Here is an 18342-nt window from a genome sequence, read left to right as displayed (position 1 = left end):
AAGATGATGGCATGGCGCATATTGAGCACGTGCTTATTACTGAGGCATTTCTTTGTTTCCTTCTACCACACATATATGCTGTGCTTGAATGCGGTTCACAAATTGCACTTCTCATGCTTCATTGGTTTGTAATGATCACCCATGTTTGAATATTTGGCATTGTCTTGTTAATAGGAGGATATACAGCTTTGCCAAGGAAATCAATCCAAGAGAGAGACGCATGCTCTTGTATCTGGCAGTGAGTGAATGCCCTTAGCAATTACCAAAAGGGGAAGATTTTTCCGGCTTCGCAGTAAGCAAAATCTTTTGGGCCGTGTACAAGAATTTGCCTTAACCATCTTTAACAAGTCATTCCAGAATACAACAGCGTAGCAAAACAAATAGATTTATAAGAATAGCTCATAGTTGCAATGCACCAGACATTGCAGAGACGGTAAAACTAGGATGACAGTGTGAAACTTGAGAGTAAACCAGATTGAACCAAGATAAAAGCAGAGCCAGAGAAGTACCCGTGGGTTAGCATATGATTGCCAACAACAGACTTAAAGCATCATGTCAAAACTTGTATGACCACACACAAAACATCTATAACAGAATCTTATTTCTCATAAAAAGCCAACATTAAAAGGGCCCTCAGAGCTTAAACCTTCGATCGGCTCGTGGAAAGGATCCTTTCTTATAGCCTAGAATTGCCAAGTGGTAGAACAGGTCCTGAAGATCTTTAGAACAGTCTCAAGAAAACAGAGGCAGCTGCCACCCTGCACTTTAAGTCTGCTACATCAATATCATGACCACCTTCAACAAGCCCCCAAGCTTCTATCTGCATTAAGCAAAAACACGCACGAACATTTTCCGATTACCTCTTCATACTGCAAACAATAATATTTTTACAGATGCTAAACTCATTTAAAATCCGTACCAGCCTACATTTGCCAACAGGGCCCACAAAAAGAAAGTTGAAAAGAAGTTTAAAGTGTAATAAAATGCACACACGGCTTGATTCTAATGAGAGTGTCAGCGCTCTCTCTCTCTCTCTCTCTCTCTCTCTCTCTCTCTCTCTCTCTCTCTCTCTCTCTCTCTCTCTCTCTCTCTCTCTCTCTGCGCATAGTGTGGATCTCTCTCTCTCTCTCTCTCTCTCTCTCTCTCTCTCTCTCTCTCTCTGCGCGCTGCCCCACCCCTGTGCGCTGCTCCCTCCTGCGCGCTGCCCCCCCCCCTGTGCGCTGCTCCCTGCACGCCAAGACGACCAGCCCATCCACTGAACACACACACCCCATCCCCATCCCCTGGCCGCTGCCCCCTGCTCTCTGACCGTCTTGTTTATTGCCGTACCCGCAGCCATCTCTCTCTCTCTCAGACACACACACACACACACACATACGGATACATACCCACACACACACTACACACATACACACATACACACACGCTGAGTGTTCTCTTCCCCTTCTCCCCTCTTCTTCACAATATGAAGAGAGGGTAGCTACGCAGACAACCATGTCTTCCCCCATCATCAAGACACCGACACCGACAACGAAGACAACGTCCTTCATGCTCACGAACAAGAGGCTTGCACAATTGGAGGAGGACATGAAAGAATGGCGGATGGAGAGAGAGATATGGAAGGAGGAGAAAGCCACCTTCATCAAGCTATGGAACGAAGAGAAGGAGGACATGAGAGCGGAAATCCAAAATCTTAAAGAGGAGAAGGAGAGAAGGGAACGGGAGAACGAGAAGGAGAGGGAGAGATGGAGGAAAGAGCAAGAAGAGATGAAGGCACAAATCGATCTCCTTCATGCTTCCATCACATCCCTCACCCCCGAGGAAGGAGAGATTAAAGGGGAGGCTAAGGAAGCCCTCAAGGAGGAGATCACCAAAGCCCTCACCGCAAGCATTGAGGACAAATTAGAGGCCACCAAAGAAGGATGGGTCGAAGTGGTCAAAAAGAACATCAAGAAGGTAGCAAGAGAGGAAGCCCAAAAAGATGAGGTACTCATCGTACACACAACCATCGAAAAGGAGAAGATGCGACAAGCTCGCCGTCTTAATGTGCGAGTGACCGGCATCAAAGAAGAAGAAGGGTCTACACCCGAAAGCGATGGGAAAGCTTTATGCAAGAAAGTGGGATACAAGGAAGAAGAGATCCCTTTCTCCAAAGTTTGGAGAGCCGGCAAAGATCCAAAGAAAAGAGCTCTCATCCTCCAATTCGCCTCCGAGGAGTCTCGAACTTCCTTCCTCCGAAAGAGGGTCATCTTGAGAGGGATAGAAGGCCCCCCGATTTATCTTGATGATGACCTCACAAAGATGCAACAAGATCACCGTCGCGCGTGCATGCCTCGAGTCCACCAAGCCCGCAAAGAAGGGAAGAAGGCAGTATATCGAGATGGTAGGGTTATCATTGATGGCAAGACCATCGCATAGGGACTTGCGGCCTGTGGGACACACGAGGAGATTCATGTCACGGTTTGGAATTGCAATGGAGACCTATGGACACACCCAGAGAGACTTGAGGAGGTGATGAGAGGTCGAGACATCATTCTACTTACAGAGACACACGAGAGCCCGGAGAGAGGGTTACCACGGATACATGGATTCCAGTGGGAGTCTCTACATCGAGGATGTATGCGCCAACACACCACTCGCGGCTCAGGAGGAGTGGCCATACTCTTTAGACAGGGGCTTCACAGCAGACTACAGATTGTTGCCCGGGACCCACAGGCTCGCTACATGTGGATTCGCCTCGAGCTCTCACAAGACAGGATCGTCTACATTGCCCTTTGCTACTTTGCTCCCACAGGCTCCAGATTCGCCCCTATTGAGCAGGAGTCACCGTACGCATGCCTCACGGAGGAGATTATGGAGTACTCCACACTGGGTGAAGTCTTCCTTATGGGAGACTTCAATGCTCGTACGCGCAGTGAGCAGTGTGAGACATATGACCATGAGGACCCAGAGGCACTACACACTCTAGATGAGGAGGCTACTATGAGAGATACAGCAGACAGAGCTCCAATCACAGCCTACGGACGACATCTACTTCGACTTGGCTCCCAGCACCGTCTCGTTATTTATAACGGGATGGTCCAGTGGCCCACCTCAGGGGGCCTGACTTGTATGCCACATGGAGTTGCAGAAGGAGGGGGGAGTACAGTCGACTATATTCTGGGACGCAGGGAGGCTACACACCTTATCACATCCTTCACCATTCCACCCATACCCATCGGAGCCGACCACACATACCTCTCTTTCTCCATCACCGGAGATACCATCCCACACAGCTCCACAACACACACTCCACACACCACCATCCATTTCACACATGAGCTAGCCTCTATTTACTCGGCCAAGGTCGAACATGGCCTATGTCTCCTCCACCCATCCACACCACTCTCAGTTCTCACATCACATATCTCTTCCGTTCTCCACACTTCAGCTATTAGCTCTTTTCCACACACCACTCACACAGGACGCACTCCCCCCCCCCCCCCCCCCCCCCCCCCCCCCCCCGGGACTATGCCTCAGAACCGCTGGTATGATGATGAGTGCAGAGAGCTATACCGACGCCTCCGTGCACAGCGAGCCTTGGGAGAGATCACAGAGAGAGAGGCCAAACGGCATATGAAGACGCTGACACGCCAAAAGCGGCGAGCATTCGAAGAGGCACAGGAGCTTGAGCTATACCGCCTATACATGAGCATGGATAGCGCGACGGCATGGCGCACCCTACGCGAGCCACGTCCGACTACAGCTATTGAGGATCCACAGATATGGCATGATTATGCAGAGCGACTTTATGAAGTGCCAGGGCAGCCTCCTATCCCACAACCACACGAGCCACGCCCCACGTGCTCCTCCTTCTTTACAGCAGAGATGGTAGAGAGGGCAATACGCCGCATGCAGCACAGACGATCAGCTGACCATACTGGATTACAGAGTGAGCACATCATTTATGCGGCCTCCACTATAGCCCCGTTGATTGCACATGTCTTCAACCGGGCTATAGGGGAGGGCTTCCCAGAGGAGTGGACACAGCACACCATAGTGCCTATCCACAAATCTGGCGACACCCTGGACCCAGGGAACTACAGGACTATCATGATTGGCCACACGATGGCCAAGCTATATGGAGCAGTACTTGAGGCACAGCTCAGCTGCTACGCAGAGATCGAGGGTTTACGAGCTCCAGGCCAGGCAGGTTTCAGACGAGCTTTCTCCACCATTGACCACATCTTCGTTCTGCGTTGCCTCATTGATGGGGCAAAGGCGCGGAAGAAGAGGCTTTACTGCTGCTTTGTGGACTTCCGCAAGGCCTTTGACACAGTCCCACGCGAGAGACTCTTCCAGCGCCTTCACAGCATTGGGGTACCAACAGAGATGATTTGGGCCATATATGCTCTCTATGAGAGGGTGACGGGTCGGGTTCGTTGCCCAGGCGGTTTTTCAGAGACCATTGCTAGCACCATTGGTGTTAAGCAAGGATGCCCAGTCTCCCCGACACTCTTTGGGCTATACATCGACGAGATCTCCGACTACATACTGCGAGCAGGGGGAGAGGGGAGCGACTTGGCAGGTACTCCGGTCCACATCATGTTATATGCTGATGATATTGTGTTGATTTCAGAGTCACCCGAGGGCTTGCAACGCCATCTTGAGGCCTTGGACGAATTCAGCACACACAGGGGGTTGACTGTGAACCTTGGCAAAACCAAGGTTATGATATTTCACACATCCAGTGCAGTGAGGAGCGCCGCCACCTTCACAGCAGCAGGAAGACAGGTTGATGTAGTCACCTCCTATGTCTACCTTGGCATCACATTCACCAGCCTACCAGGACCCTTCACTATGAGGCAGGCTGCTGTTGACAGGCTCACCCGAGGATATGCAGCTCTGGCCATGCTAGAGCGGAGGTGCCACCAGGCACACTTTCAGGAGCCCCGCACGAAGGGGTGGCTTTTCGACACCTTAGTCACCCCGGCCTTGATGTACTCGGCGGCAGTATGGGCACCAGGATTGACAGCTGACCGGTGGACACAGCTTGAGAGACCACAAGTATATATGATCTCACGCTTGCTCCGCAGCAAGAAAACAGTGCCACATGACATTATTAGAGCCGAGCTCGCCACACCACCTATGGTTGTAGAGGCACTATTCCAGACAGTTTGCTTCATCCAGAGGATGAGAGAGCTACCTCCTGACAGACTTACCCGTAGAGCATTTGAGGCAGCTATACAGCTATCAGAGAATGGGCATGAGAGAGCATGGTACTCACAGGTCAGAGCATGGTTTGAGGGACACGGTCTTGACATGGAGAGCCTACCACCATTCCAGTACGACCCCCACTCACCATATGTTCACCTCTCTCGCAGTGAGAGGAACTTGGTATTGAGACAGGATCTGTGGCAGCTATACACTAGGAGAGTCTGGGAGGCACCTAGCTTGGGGACGAGGATGTCAGATTACAGAGACCAGTTTCTCACCATATTGTCTGGGGGGTTCATACAGAGACCACGCTACATGGACACATATATGCCACATAGCTCACGGGTGGCGATTGGTCAGCTGAGAGTGGCTTCACACAGGTTAGAGATGGAGATCGGGAGACATATTGGTGTTCCCAGGGAGGAGCGAATCTGCAGAGCCTGCACAGAGGAGGTGGAGAGTGAGGAGCACTTTGTATGTAGATGCAGAGCATACACTGAGATCAGAGGCAGGTATGAGGCCCTATTTAGAGGACAGCCCACTCTCCAAGAGATCATGGAATCTCGAGATCAGAGACAGCTCGGACGTTTCTTACTAGACATACAGAGCCATCGGGACACACTACTACAGCCACACACAGCTACACAGACAGAGGGGAGACAGTCGCAGCTCACAGACTTCTTTCAGAGGATTTCCGCCCCCCCCTCACCAGACACTCAGAGGGGAGTGACACTCCCACAGGCGGAGGTGAACCGAGCTAGACGACGACCACGAGTCACAGGCTACAGGGGCGCGAGCTCCCACCACCGACAGATCGAGGAGATCCGAGCCCGGGAGCGCCGTGCCACTGAGGAGCGAGTGGCTCAAATGAGGGCCAACCCGACAGCTTTCATCCGGGTAGCCTTGGCACCAGACCCACCCATGTACCACATCTTACATCCCCCCATTAGTACAGGATGGAGCTAGATAGCTTGATGCATTCTCATGATTGTACTACCTTGAGCATACAGACATGCATATACCCCTAGAGATAGAGCTCCATCCCTCCTCAGATACTCCACTACCTACATTCGGTTCAGTTTTGTATCAATTTTGTTTCATTTGTCTTTCCGATAGACGGATGACATACACACCATGTACATTTGATTTGTCTCATAGGCCGATTTTCGCCTGACATAGACGTTAAAAATCTTTCTTTCTTTCTTTCTTTCTTTCTTTTTCTCTCTCTCTCTCTCTCTCTCACAAAGGCTCAGGCCAATGCCTGCTGCTCACGCGCAGGCTGTCTCAGTCTCATTTTCAATAATAGAGCATCCCTCTCCATGTATGAGTGAGGCCGTCAATCTGCGAGTCTCAAGAAGTGGCCTATCAGTACGATCATCACCAATACGCACAATGGCGAACACGAAAGAAAAACTAGCTACTCCACCCAAAACAGAAACAGGTACAGGTACAACTACAGGTACAGGGAAAAACACAGGTACAATCACAAGAATGGACGGTCCGGTTGTATGCTCTATGCAAGACATATGGGGTCTCATTACATCTATGCAAGAAATGATGATGAGGCAGAGTGAGGACATTAAGAAACTTGCTCTCAAAAACCAGGAGTTAGAGCACACGCATGACCTGAAAATCACGCAAGAAGAAGAGAAATTTCAAGCATTACAAGACACTTTAAACAAGCAGGTAACTACCCAAGAGGAGAAGCTTGCAAATGTATGCGACACACAACAAAATGTACTTGGGCATGCAAACTCATGGGCAAATGTAGTAAGGAATGGTCATGCGAATTCACATGCTATATCACATGCGACAGATAGGTATGTAAATGTGGATGAGACAGAATACCATGAACGCAAGAAACGCAATATGAACATTGTGATTCATGGCGTACCCGAATCTGACAATGAAAAAGTGCTCACTTTGAAAACGGATGTAACAGATATCATCACAGACAAGTTTGGAATGCAAGACGTGGTCGTATATGGGGCACACCGTGTGGGCCAAAAAAGAGCCGAGGGCAATCGTGCGATTGTATGCACATTGTTAGATGCACGCAAACGAGCCATCATCCTTGAGAATGCACGGATTTTCTTGAAAGATAGCACAATCTACATTAGTGAGGACAGGACGCCCATGCAACAAAAAAAACGGAGACAGGCATATGAAGAAAGCATAAAGAACGCATCCCCTAATACGGGGACATCACAGCAGGCATGACAGGTAGGGACCCATGGGATCACAAATATACACGTAACAAGTTGGAATTGTCGGGGTTTCCCCTGGCACAAAGGAGATGGACTGCAAGAAGTTTTGCCTAAAGCAGATGTACTTCTTTTGCTTGAAACATGGGAACATGATGCATGCCGTATCCCTTGCATTGAGGGATATATGACACAATCCATATGGATGCCAAGTATGAAAATGAGGGGTCAAGGCGGGGTTGCAGTGATGTACAAGGAGGAATTGCACAAGGTGATGAAAATAAGCAAGGTTGATGAATATAAAAGATATATCTGGATCAAAATTGAGACAAAGGATAAGCCAATATTCCTTGCTGGATGCTACATACCGCATAGAGAGTCGTCATTCTATAATGCCTTCAAAATAGACAAAGGAGATCCTTTTGGAGAATTGTATGCAGATATTGAAACCTACACACAAGAGGGCATAGTCATGCTTATGGGAGACTTGAATGCTCGTATAGCACACACTCAAATGCAAGTTGTGGATTTCACACTACATCCTGCCAATAAGGAGGGATATGACACCCCCGATCCTATGTGGGAGAGGTGCTCTCATGACCAAATAACAAATCCACAAGGATCAGCCTTGATTAGCATGATGAACTCCATGCAAATGTTAGTCATAAATGGATCGCGGAAATTTGCAAACTCGGGTAAATACACATGCTACACGGCCAATAAAGGGATGAGCACCATTGACTACATGTTGGTTAGTTACGATGGATCACACATAATACATGATTTTGCGGTGGGAGAACGATCCCCAAACTCGGACCACACACCCATTCAAATATGGTTACGAGTGCCCACACAAAGGAAGGAAAAGATAGCAGCAGAGCCGACTTGGTCATACAAAATGCAAATAGAAAAGAAAAAGGAATATGCGACTTTTCTTGATAGCATTTTTCAAACAAGCAATGATCACAACCCTTGAAGTTGTAATGGGTAGAGCTCGCAAACAGAAGAAAGATGCAAAAGGCATGCCACATAATTCAAGGTTTGATGAAGAATGTAAGGCAGCCAAACACAGGTTGAGAATGACACTCAAGTCAGAGGAGGAATGGACACCTTTAGTCAAAGAATATAATGCACTCCTACGAAAGAAAAGAAGAAGATATGAGCTGGAAAAAGAACAAAAAGAGATCAAGCATTTCAAAGAGAACCCGAAAGGGGCGTGGCAGAAAATCAAAGGGAAACGACAGGAAATCATGGGAGACATCAGCCAAGAAGACATGTATGCTTATGTGGGACAACTTTATGTACACAAAGATGCTAAGGAAATGATTGGAAATCAACCCGAGTTGCAAACGAAAGAACCCTTGACTATGAAGGCAACTCTAAAAGGTATACAAAAGCTTGAGAATGGGAAAGCATTAGACACCAATAACATGAGCTCGGAAATGCTGAAATGGTCAGGCAAGGTGGCCAAGGAATGGATCCATAGACTCCTAAATCAAGCAGCCACGCAAGATCTACCCGCAGATTGGCAAGAAAACTGGATTAAGGCCTTATTCAAAAGTGGGGACAGCAATCAGCCAGAAAACTATCGCACTATTATGGTTGGTTCATGCATGGCAAAACTCTTGGGTAGCATTTTGGAAAAAGAGATCACTTTATGGGCTAAATGTAATGACAAACGTGCAATTGGTCAAGCAGGCTTTAGATGTCAATACAGCACTATAGATCACCTCATGTCGCTCAGAGTATTGATGGAAGAAAGCCGATTGAAGGACAAAACTTTGTATTGTTGTTTTGTGGACTTCAAAAAAGCGTTTGACACAGTTTGCAGAGATGGTTTGTGGAAAAGAATGAAAAACATTGGAGTACCGATACACCTTAGAGCGGCGGTGGCTCGTCTCTACAAAAAGGTGAGATGCATGTTGAAAATGCAAACGGGTTTCTCCCAAGAGTTCGAAAGTAACATGGGAGTGAAACAAGGCTGCCCTCTGTCCCCAACACTTTTTGGATTACGCATAGATCACCTTGAGGACTTCATACAACAAGCACTCGCACAAGAAGAAGATAGACCAAGTATTGGAGCTTTCATACTTTGGCTTCTCATATATGCGGATGATGTAGTCCTTTTTGCATATAACCTTAGGTCATTACAAAGATCAATGGATGCCGTGCATGCTTTCTGTGAAGCTACGGGCTTAGCTGTCAATGTGAAAAAGACGAAGATTATGTCCATAAGAACACACAAAATAGAAAACCAGCCCAAGGTGATGTACCTAGACCAAGCAATCGAAGTGGTGGATAGTTTTAAATATTTGGGAGTGGATATTCCTTCCAATCATGCATGGGGAAGTTGTGTAAGAAGCAGACTTGATGCGGGCAAGGCGTAATACAACCAATTTGAGAATATGTGTACACAAAGCAATATCCGAAGATGGGAGATCAAAGCAATGGTATTTGAAACATGCGTAGTACAGACCATACTATACGGGGTGGAAGTTTGGGGTGCTAGCATATCGGCCAGTACATGGAACGAAATAGAAAAGATACAAAAGAAGTTCTTATGTAGACATCTTGGGGTCAAAACGACGACACCATACTCCGTGATGATGTTGGAAACAAGCAACAGGCCAGTAGAAATGAAAGCATTGCAGAGAATGTACAAATACATTATGACGGTGAAGAAGATGTCTCCCAATAGAATACCACAAGTGGCATGGGGAGTCGGTTGTGCACCACAAAAAACCAACAAGGGCAAAATCCTCTCCTCAAGTCTGGTACAAGACATCAAGAGATGGTTTGCAAGATGGAATGTGGAAGCATATGTAGACATGCCTATCGAAGAAGGAAAAGAAGGAGATTATATGCTGAATTTTGAGTTGACAGCGCTAGACAATCTCCACAACAAATGGAAGACAGCTACACACAGATCTAAATTTGAATACTATTGCAAACATGATGTACACACAAAGTATTGGGAGGCATACAAAATGTCAGAAACACAAGTTCACATAAGAACTCCTATGTGTCACCGAGCAAGAAGAGCCATCACTATGATGCGTATGAGAGCTCACAGGCTGAAAGTAGAGACAGGAGGATGGCTGAAAATTGATGCAAGCCAAAGAGAATGCACCCAATGCAGTTTACAAAAGATTTGAGGATGAGACACATGTGACTCTAGAATGCCCCGCATACACCGACATACCCACTGATTTTCAGCAGCTTACAAGGGGATGCACTACTCTTGAGGAATTGCTCTCTAAAACCGACCCATCTCCTACAGCTCTAGGCATATACCTAGCCAGTATTGTAGAACATCACACACTACTAGGCATATACCTAGCCAGTATTGTAGAACATCACACACTACTCATGGAAAAGGCAAAGGGTGCTACACACCACACACACCCGCAAGGGGAGTTTGCTTAGAGTTTTCGAGGGTCCCATGGGTCATTTTGGCCCCCCGAGGACGTAAATATCAAATCAAATCTCTCTCTCTCTCTCTCTCTCTCTCTCTCTCTCTCTCTCTCTCTCTCTCTCTCTTTCTTCCCGTTTTGCAATAAAAGTGGGGCTTTGACCTTTCCATTACTTGAAATCCAAAGGTATACAAGGAGATCATAGGGAAAAATCCCAAATCCAACCACAAGATACATCTAAAGATAAAGATACTCAAATCAGTTGGTGAAGTACACCTATCTAGATTGTGATCAAGTCTACCTAAATCTGCCCGAAGCTTTGTCCACCTCATGCAGTGTAAGAAAACCACATCCCAATGCTGGTTACCTAACTAATATAAAGCATCCACTGTTAAAACCTCCTGTAGCAGCTCACAAAAGCCAGGGGACTGTTAAATCCAGGTCCATAGGCCGCTTCCAATATCATTCGCATCCACTCTAACATTTCCAGATGATGTACGCCAAAAAAGGATGCAGATCTACCGCGCAACCAAACTGTAAGAGAGGCAAGAGGGACCCCCTCGCTGTCCACCTCAAAAGCCAAGGGAAGGTACCAAGATGCACAACTCTCTCACCAAACCAACTTCCTCAGACCTCTCTAAACTGACTCTCAAACAAATCTGCAAATTGTTTGATATTCATAAAGTAATTAGCCTCAACAATTGTCTTCTCCTATATGGTATCATAGACGGCCTCCCTCGTCCAAACGGAGTCAACGTGTAAAACCTGCACTCTAAATCTGATCATGGAATCTCTCTCTCTACCGAGGAAAATGTGGCATGCTCCTGACAATTACAAGAAAAACATGTCAACACATAGTGGCCCACTCCTCAAAAACATTTGGAGATCTCCATGGACGAACCACAAAGAATCGAGCACGCAAGATCTCGAAAAAAGGGACATCTTCTGGAGATGTGAAGCCTATTGAATAGCCAAAATCCTCTGTAAACTACAAAGACTCCTACTCCCCCTAAACAAAATGCCTATTGTGAGAGGCACCTGCGACTCTCTCTCTCTCTCTCTCTCTCTCTCTCTCTCTCTCTCTCTCTCTCTCTCTCTCTCTCTCTCTCTCTCTCTCTCTCTCTCTCTCTCTCTCTCTCCACCTCAAAAGCCAAGGGCAAGGACGAGCCAGCCAGGGCAAAAGCGAGGGCGAAGGCAGCCAGCCAAGGCGAGGGCGAGGGCAGAGACCAGCCAGGTTGAGCCAGGGCGAGGGCGAGGGCGAGGGCGAGACCAGCCAGCCAGGGCGAGGACGAGGACAAGAGCAGTCAGCCAGGGCGAGGGCGAGGGCTTGGTGACGAGGGCGAGGCCAACCAGGGCGAGGGCGAGACCTCTGCTGGTGAGGGCCTCGACTCAGTGCTCGCTTTGTTCTTCGCTCTCGGATGGACCAACCAGCCGAGGATGGTGATGCAAGTGGCTTCACCACCCCACAAAAAATGAAAGCGACATTCAAGCGGAGGAACAAAGATAGTATACTCTCGCCAAGCTCTCTGCGGGCAAGGAAAACCCTTAAGAGTCCAAGATGATTTAATGATGGAAAGGTTCAAGTGATGATTAAATCGGAGCTCAGCTTTATGAGAGATGACATCAGGTAAGAGATGCATGCAAACGCAGAGAGTTATAAGAATTCTATCTATGCAGATATGAGGAAAGAATTGGATAAAGCGATGCTTGGTAAGCACGATGAGATGTATCTATCTGTGAAAGGGGAGATGCAGGCTCTAATGCGGGCAGAAGTGAATGTAATGGAATGTATTATGCAGAAAAAGTTGGATGAGGCAATTGCAAGCTTTGAATCTTGGAAAACCAATGTGGAAAAGTGCATGAAGGAAAAAGATGCAGTGATTGAAGAGCTTAAAGGGGAACTTGCAGCTTGTAAAATTATGCCCAAAATGGAAATGGGAATCAGCCCTTGATGCTAAAGGAGCTCGAAGATTTTAAGGAGCGGGTGAAAACTCTGCGCAAAGGGGAGAACAAAACTCAAAAGAGGTTTCCTCATGGACGAAGCAGAAAAATGAATTGAAGGTGCAAAGAAAGGGAAGGCCCGGATGCCAGAAGCCGCACAGACTTCTACCATCATCAATATGACCATTGAGGAGGAATAGAAGAGGAGGAATAGAGCCCTCCATGTGCGTATTACTGGTATCAAAGACACCGAAAATGTAGAAGAAGAAGTGAAGGAACTCTTGCAGCGAATGGAAATCCCGGAACCTATGCACATAGGTGCTTGGAGAGTAGGAAAGAAGGGAGTGGATGAGAAGGGAAATGTCAAAGAGAGAGCACTTATTTTGCGTTTCCTGACTTTGGAAACAAGGAAAGAATTCCTGAAGAAGAGACCAGCACTTAAGAAAACTGGGATATTTATGGGGGATGACCTTACTTTAGCACAAATAGCACATATGCAAGAGTTGATGCCAGAGATCAAAGCACCAAGGGAGAAGGGAAAATTGCCTTTTATAGAGGAGGGAAAGTAGTGGTTTTGGAAAGACGCACAACATGACGGTGCGAGACATATGGACCACACTCCGGATGGCGGCATGGAATTGTAATGGATCATATAGGCTGGATGTGGGTGCCTTTGAGGATAGCTTCAGAGATAGAGACATTGTCTTTTACTCAGAGACACATCAGAAATCTGGACAGTTGATGCCAAGTGTATTCATGGGAGACAGCTTGTCGGCCAGACACTGGATCCCAACATGGGAGTCGAGGTTCAGGAGGGGTAGCAATCTTATTCAAGGAGGAGTTGCAGCCGCTATTACAGATTGTCCGGAGAGATGACCAGGCGAGATACATGTGGGTGAGACAGAGAGCTGAGACGGGCAGATTCTTATACATTGCTGTATGCTACTTTCCCCCTAGCACATCAGTCTATACCTCACCTAGAGCGCAATCCCCTTTCTCTATACTTGATGATGACATACGGGAGTTTTCTAGAGATGGAGATATCATTCTCTTCGGAGACTTTAATGCCAGGACGGCCAACTCCCAAACGGTATTTTATGATACCTCGGAGGAGATGCTTAGAGAGATGGATATATCAGACATGGGGCTTGACAGACACTCACAAGAGAGAGAGCACACAGTGTATGGGAGATATCTCATGGAGATGATGACTACGCATGGTTTGGCCATACTTAATGGTGTAGAGATTTTTCCTTCGTCTGGGGGATTCACATGCTTTCCACACAGACATGGGGCCAGTACAGTGGACTATGTCATGACTTCACCGAGTTTCATCTCTAGTATTCAGGATCTCAGTGTGGGACCTAGACCTGTTGGAGTAGCAGTGGACCATGCTCTCCTGACTTTTTCAATCTCTTTCCAGTATAACGCCTCTCAGACACCACGGAGGATTGCACACACACAATATACTTTTACACCAGAGACGGACTCGGTCTATGTGGAGGAGATTTCAGGCGGATGTGGGCAGTCGAGCCTGTATATAGTATATATCGTGGAAGAGATCACCACTCTATTGACAGAGATCTTGCATGGGGCAGCAGCAGAGGCATACCCATACACTCAACCAGATCAGAGAAGACGTTCTGGGAACATGCCTCAGAATAGTTGGTATGATGAGGAGTGCAGAGAGATGAGAGTTCAAATTCAGAGCGAGCTTATACTTGGAGTCATTACATATAGACAGTCTCGGATTGCCCTTCAACGTTTAGTGCGACGGAAGAAGCGTGCCTTTTTAGCCCAGATGGAACGTGATTGGTATCAGCTCTTTTTGAGTCAAGATTCAGGTGAGGCCTGGCGTCTCTTCCATGAACACTCACCTCCTCCAATGATTACTTCTCCCGAGATTTGGGGTCAGTATGCAGCATCATTATATACAGTACCTGGGCAACCATAATTACCAGACCTTCATGTCCAGCCACTAGTACCTTCTTTACCACTGAGATGGTGAAGAACGCCATTGACAGGATGAGGACTAGGAGAGCATATGATCGTGAAGGTTTGGTGGCAGAGCACTTGATACATGCTAGAGATTTACTGTCAGAGGTTCTTGCGCGGTTGTTTAACCGTGTCATATGTGAGGGACTACCCGAGTCTTGGAGATTATCTACTATTGTACCTCTCTTCAAGACAAGGGACCCCACGGTGCCAGGGAACTACCGTACTATTATGATAGGGCACACATTGGCACGGTTGTATGCATCCATTCTTGAACAGCAACTGAGTAAATGTGCAGAAAATGAGGGCATACGAGCAGCAGGACAGGCTAGATTTAGGAGGGGTTTCTCCACTTTGGACCATCTTCTTACACTCTAAACCATTATTAAGGAGGGTCGGGCACATGGAAGACGGATGTATTGTTGCTTTGTGGACTTCCGCAAAGCATTTGACACAGTGCCGAGGGCCAGATTGATGCATAGGCTACTGAAGTTAGGAGTACCCACAGAGATCATATGGGGAATCATGGCTTTATAAGGCTCAGTGACTGGCCAGGTACGCACTCTTGAGGGGATTTCTGACATTGTTCATTCCACTATTGGAGTGAAACAGGGGTGTCCTTTGTCCCCTTCACTTTTTGGTATGTCTGTAGATGAAGTCTCTGACTACATTGACAGAGGGCGACAAAGGCGCTCAACTAGCAGGGACATGGATCCCTTCATTATTATATGTTGATGATATTGTGTTGATATCAGAGTCACCAGAGGGCATGCAGAGACAATTGGATGCATTGCACAGCTTTGCAGAGGATAGTGGATTGTCCGTGAACCTTGGTAAAACCAAGGTTATGGTGTTTAACACCACACCACACCACAGTGGGTCAAGAGATCGGCACCTACACTCGTATATGGTCAGGATACTGTGGAGTACACAGATGAATATACATACCTGGGGGTGGTATTCACAAGACCAAGGTTTACTCTGAGGAGAGTAGCAGAGACTAGACTCTCCAGAGCCTATGCGGCATTGGGAGGGCTAGAGAGGATGTGTTCGCAGGTTCAGTTTCAAGAACCACGAACAAAGCTATGGCTCTTTGATACTTTGGTTGCTTCAGCTATGCTTTATGGGGTCCAGGTTTGGGGACCATCTGTGAATCATGACAGTTGGAGGAGCATGGAGAGAACCTTGGTACTTATGATATCCCAGATGATTAGAGCCAAGGCCTCCGTACCACATGCGATTATTCGAGCGGAGATAGCCGCCCCTCCTATAGAGATTGAGGCTCTTACCAGATCACTGTCCTTTATGCACAATCTATGGGATACACATAGAGGCAGATATACTAGATTGGCTCTTGAGTCCTCTAGATAGTTAGCGATGCAGGGAGACGCATCATGTTGGTATGCGCAAATGACCTCATGGTTTTAGAGGCATGGTTTCAACATGGATAGATTGCCTCCTTTTCAGTATTCCCTGGATGCACCCTCCCTGCCAGTCACACCACTAGACTCATTCGTCAGGATCTTATACAGTTGGACACCAGGAGGACATGGGTAGAGCCGATGCAGGAGTTGGGCACGAAGATGGCTTTCTACAAAGAGCATCTTCTCCAACTTTCGAGAGATGGGTTTGTGATTCGTCCGAGCTACATGGACACTCATTTGTCTCATGGTCTGCGATGTGCTATTGGTCAGATTCGCACATCTTCACACCAGCTGGAGATTGAGACGGGTAGATTTAGAGGGATACCACCGGAGTCTAGGATATGCCAACTATGCGATAGAGAGCCAGAGACAGAGCTACACTACATATGCCACTACACTCTGTATTATGAGATACGAGGGCGCTTCCATTGCTTATTCAGGGAGGGTTTTGGACCCCTAGATAGAGTCATGAGGTATCAGGATCAGAGATGCCTTGGCTTATATCTACTTGAGCTACACCGACATAGAGATAGTCTGTTGAGGAGACATGGAGTGCAACAGTCACAGAGACAGATCACAGACTTCTTTGGATCGAGGGAGCCAGCAGACCAACCACCAGCACAGGGTTGGGTTGTACCCACATTCATACCAGAGGCACCCTCATTGACAGGGCGGCTGAGCTCGGGAGATCGAGACGACCACGACCGAGACACAGGAGCACACTCCATCGACGGAGACTCCAACAGAGGATCAGAGGCATTCTAGCACGACACCCAGAATGTCATTGAGGGCCTACTCTACATTTTCACATTTCACACTTCATTTTCAATTTTCAGTTTTCAGTTTTCAGTTTCTACATTCAGTACTTTTTTGTACTTGTACTTCAGACATTGTATTAGATTCACCACTTTGTATCTGATGGTCACATAGGTCATTTTGGCCTTTTGAAGACGTTAATATATCATTTCATTTCATTTCATTTCTCTCTCTCTCTCAAGTGTGGTAAATTGGTTATGCCATTTCCCTCTTGAATAACAAATCTTGAGTTCAACTTCCTCCTCGGATAGATCTTTAAGGTCTCTTGGGATAGTTTCCTAGATGTTAAAACAATCTTCTTCTTGGGTGTGTGTGTGTGGGTGCGTGTGCGCGCTAATAAAAAGAGGAAAATGGAATAACCTTTTTATCACCCAAGTGTGGTAAATTGGTTATGCCATTTCCCTCTTGAATAACAAGTCTTGAGTTCAACTCTACTCATTGGATAGATCTTTAAGTCTCTTGGGATAGTTTTCTACGACGTAAAAACAATCATCTTCTTCTTCTTCTTCTCCCTCCTCTCTCTCTCTCTCTCTCTCTCTCTCTCTCTCTCTCTCTCTCTCTCATTATTACTTCTACAAGGACATGGATACACTATGCATCCTCTCTTTTCCACAGTAGAAAAACAATTACCATTGCCAGATATTAGGCTATGGCGAGCTTAGAACAGACCCAACAGTTCCACACACCCAACTCCACAACTCCCTTCTCAAGATCCTCGGGGCCGCCGCCTCGCTGCATGGGTAACTTTTCTTATTTTTATGACACTTGGCTCCCTTGATCTTTATCGATGCCCTTAGAGGTAGTTCCCACAATCCCAACCCCTAGCCGAGTATTGTGCGCATGCCCTAACTATAATATACCTCACATTCCTTCCCCCTTAAGACTTGGTCGAACGAACCCCCTGTTGAGATAATCCTTCAGCTGTCACTGAATTTCGTCTTGTTCGGTTTTACTAAACCGGTAGAGTTGCTTTGAAAAAGGCTGACTATCAGCCGCCACTTCAATGGCATGATCTACTCCTCTTGAAGGCAGCAAGACAAGAGGTAGATCATCAAGAAAGACATCCTTGAAATTTTTTTGGATAATGATGGATTGGTTGGAATCTTGAAGTTCAACAGAAGAACATGAAAGTTTTTTACGAAATTCAATGACAAAAGTGTCAAGCACTAATATATCAAACCATGCACATGGTATACATTGGTAAAAGTCTACATGAGAAGACTTCGTATTGTTAAACATTTCGAAAGCAATGACAATTGATATTGCAAACCCATTATTTACAAAAATATGATAAACGGACACGAGGCATGTCCTGTTTAACAAAAACAAGGGAATGATGTGCATAGCAAGGTG

At 46.8% G+C, this 18342-nt stretch overlaps 1 protein-coding gene across 1 annotated transcript in view; it reads right to left on the bottom strand.

Annotated features, from left to right (window-relative positions):
* Window positions 1-445: 445 nt before the first annotated feature.
* Window positions 446-18342, bottom strand: part of LOC147458780 (ATP12 protein-like protein) — a 120055-nt gene continuing 102158 nt past the window's right edge. The window contains exon 4 of the mRNA XM_086510223.1: window positions 446-820. Within this exon, the coding sequence (XP_086366349.1) occupies window positions 722-820 (99 nt within the window). The 3' untranslated portion in view covers window positions 446-721. The remainder of the gene's footprint in view (window positions 821-18342) is intronic.

This window comes from Adiantum capillus-veneris, chromosome 4 (assembly GCF_014529385.1).
Source record: "Adiantum capillus-veneris isolate H3 chromosome 4, ASM1452938v2, whole genome shotgun sequence".
In the NCBI taxonomy this organism is placed as follows: domain Eukaryota; kingdom Viridiplantae; phylum Streptophyta; class Polypodiopsida; order Polypodiales; family Pteridaceae; genus Adiantum; species Adiantum capillus-veneris.
This window is presented reverse-complemented; position numbering and strand designations above follow the sequence as displayed.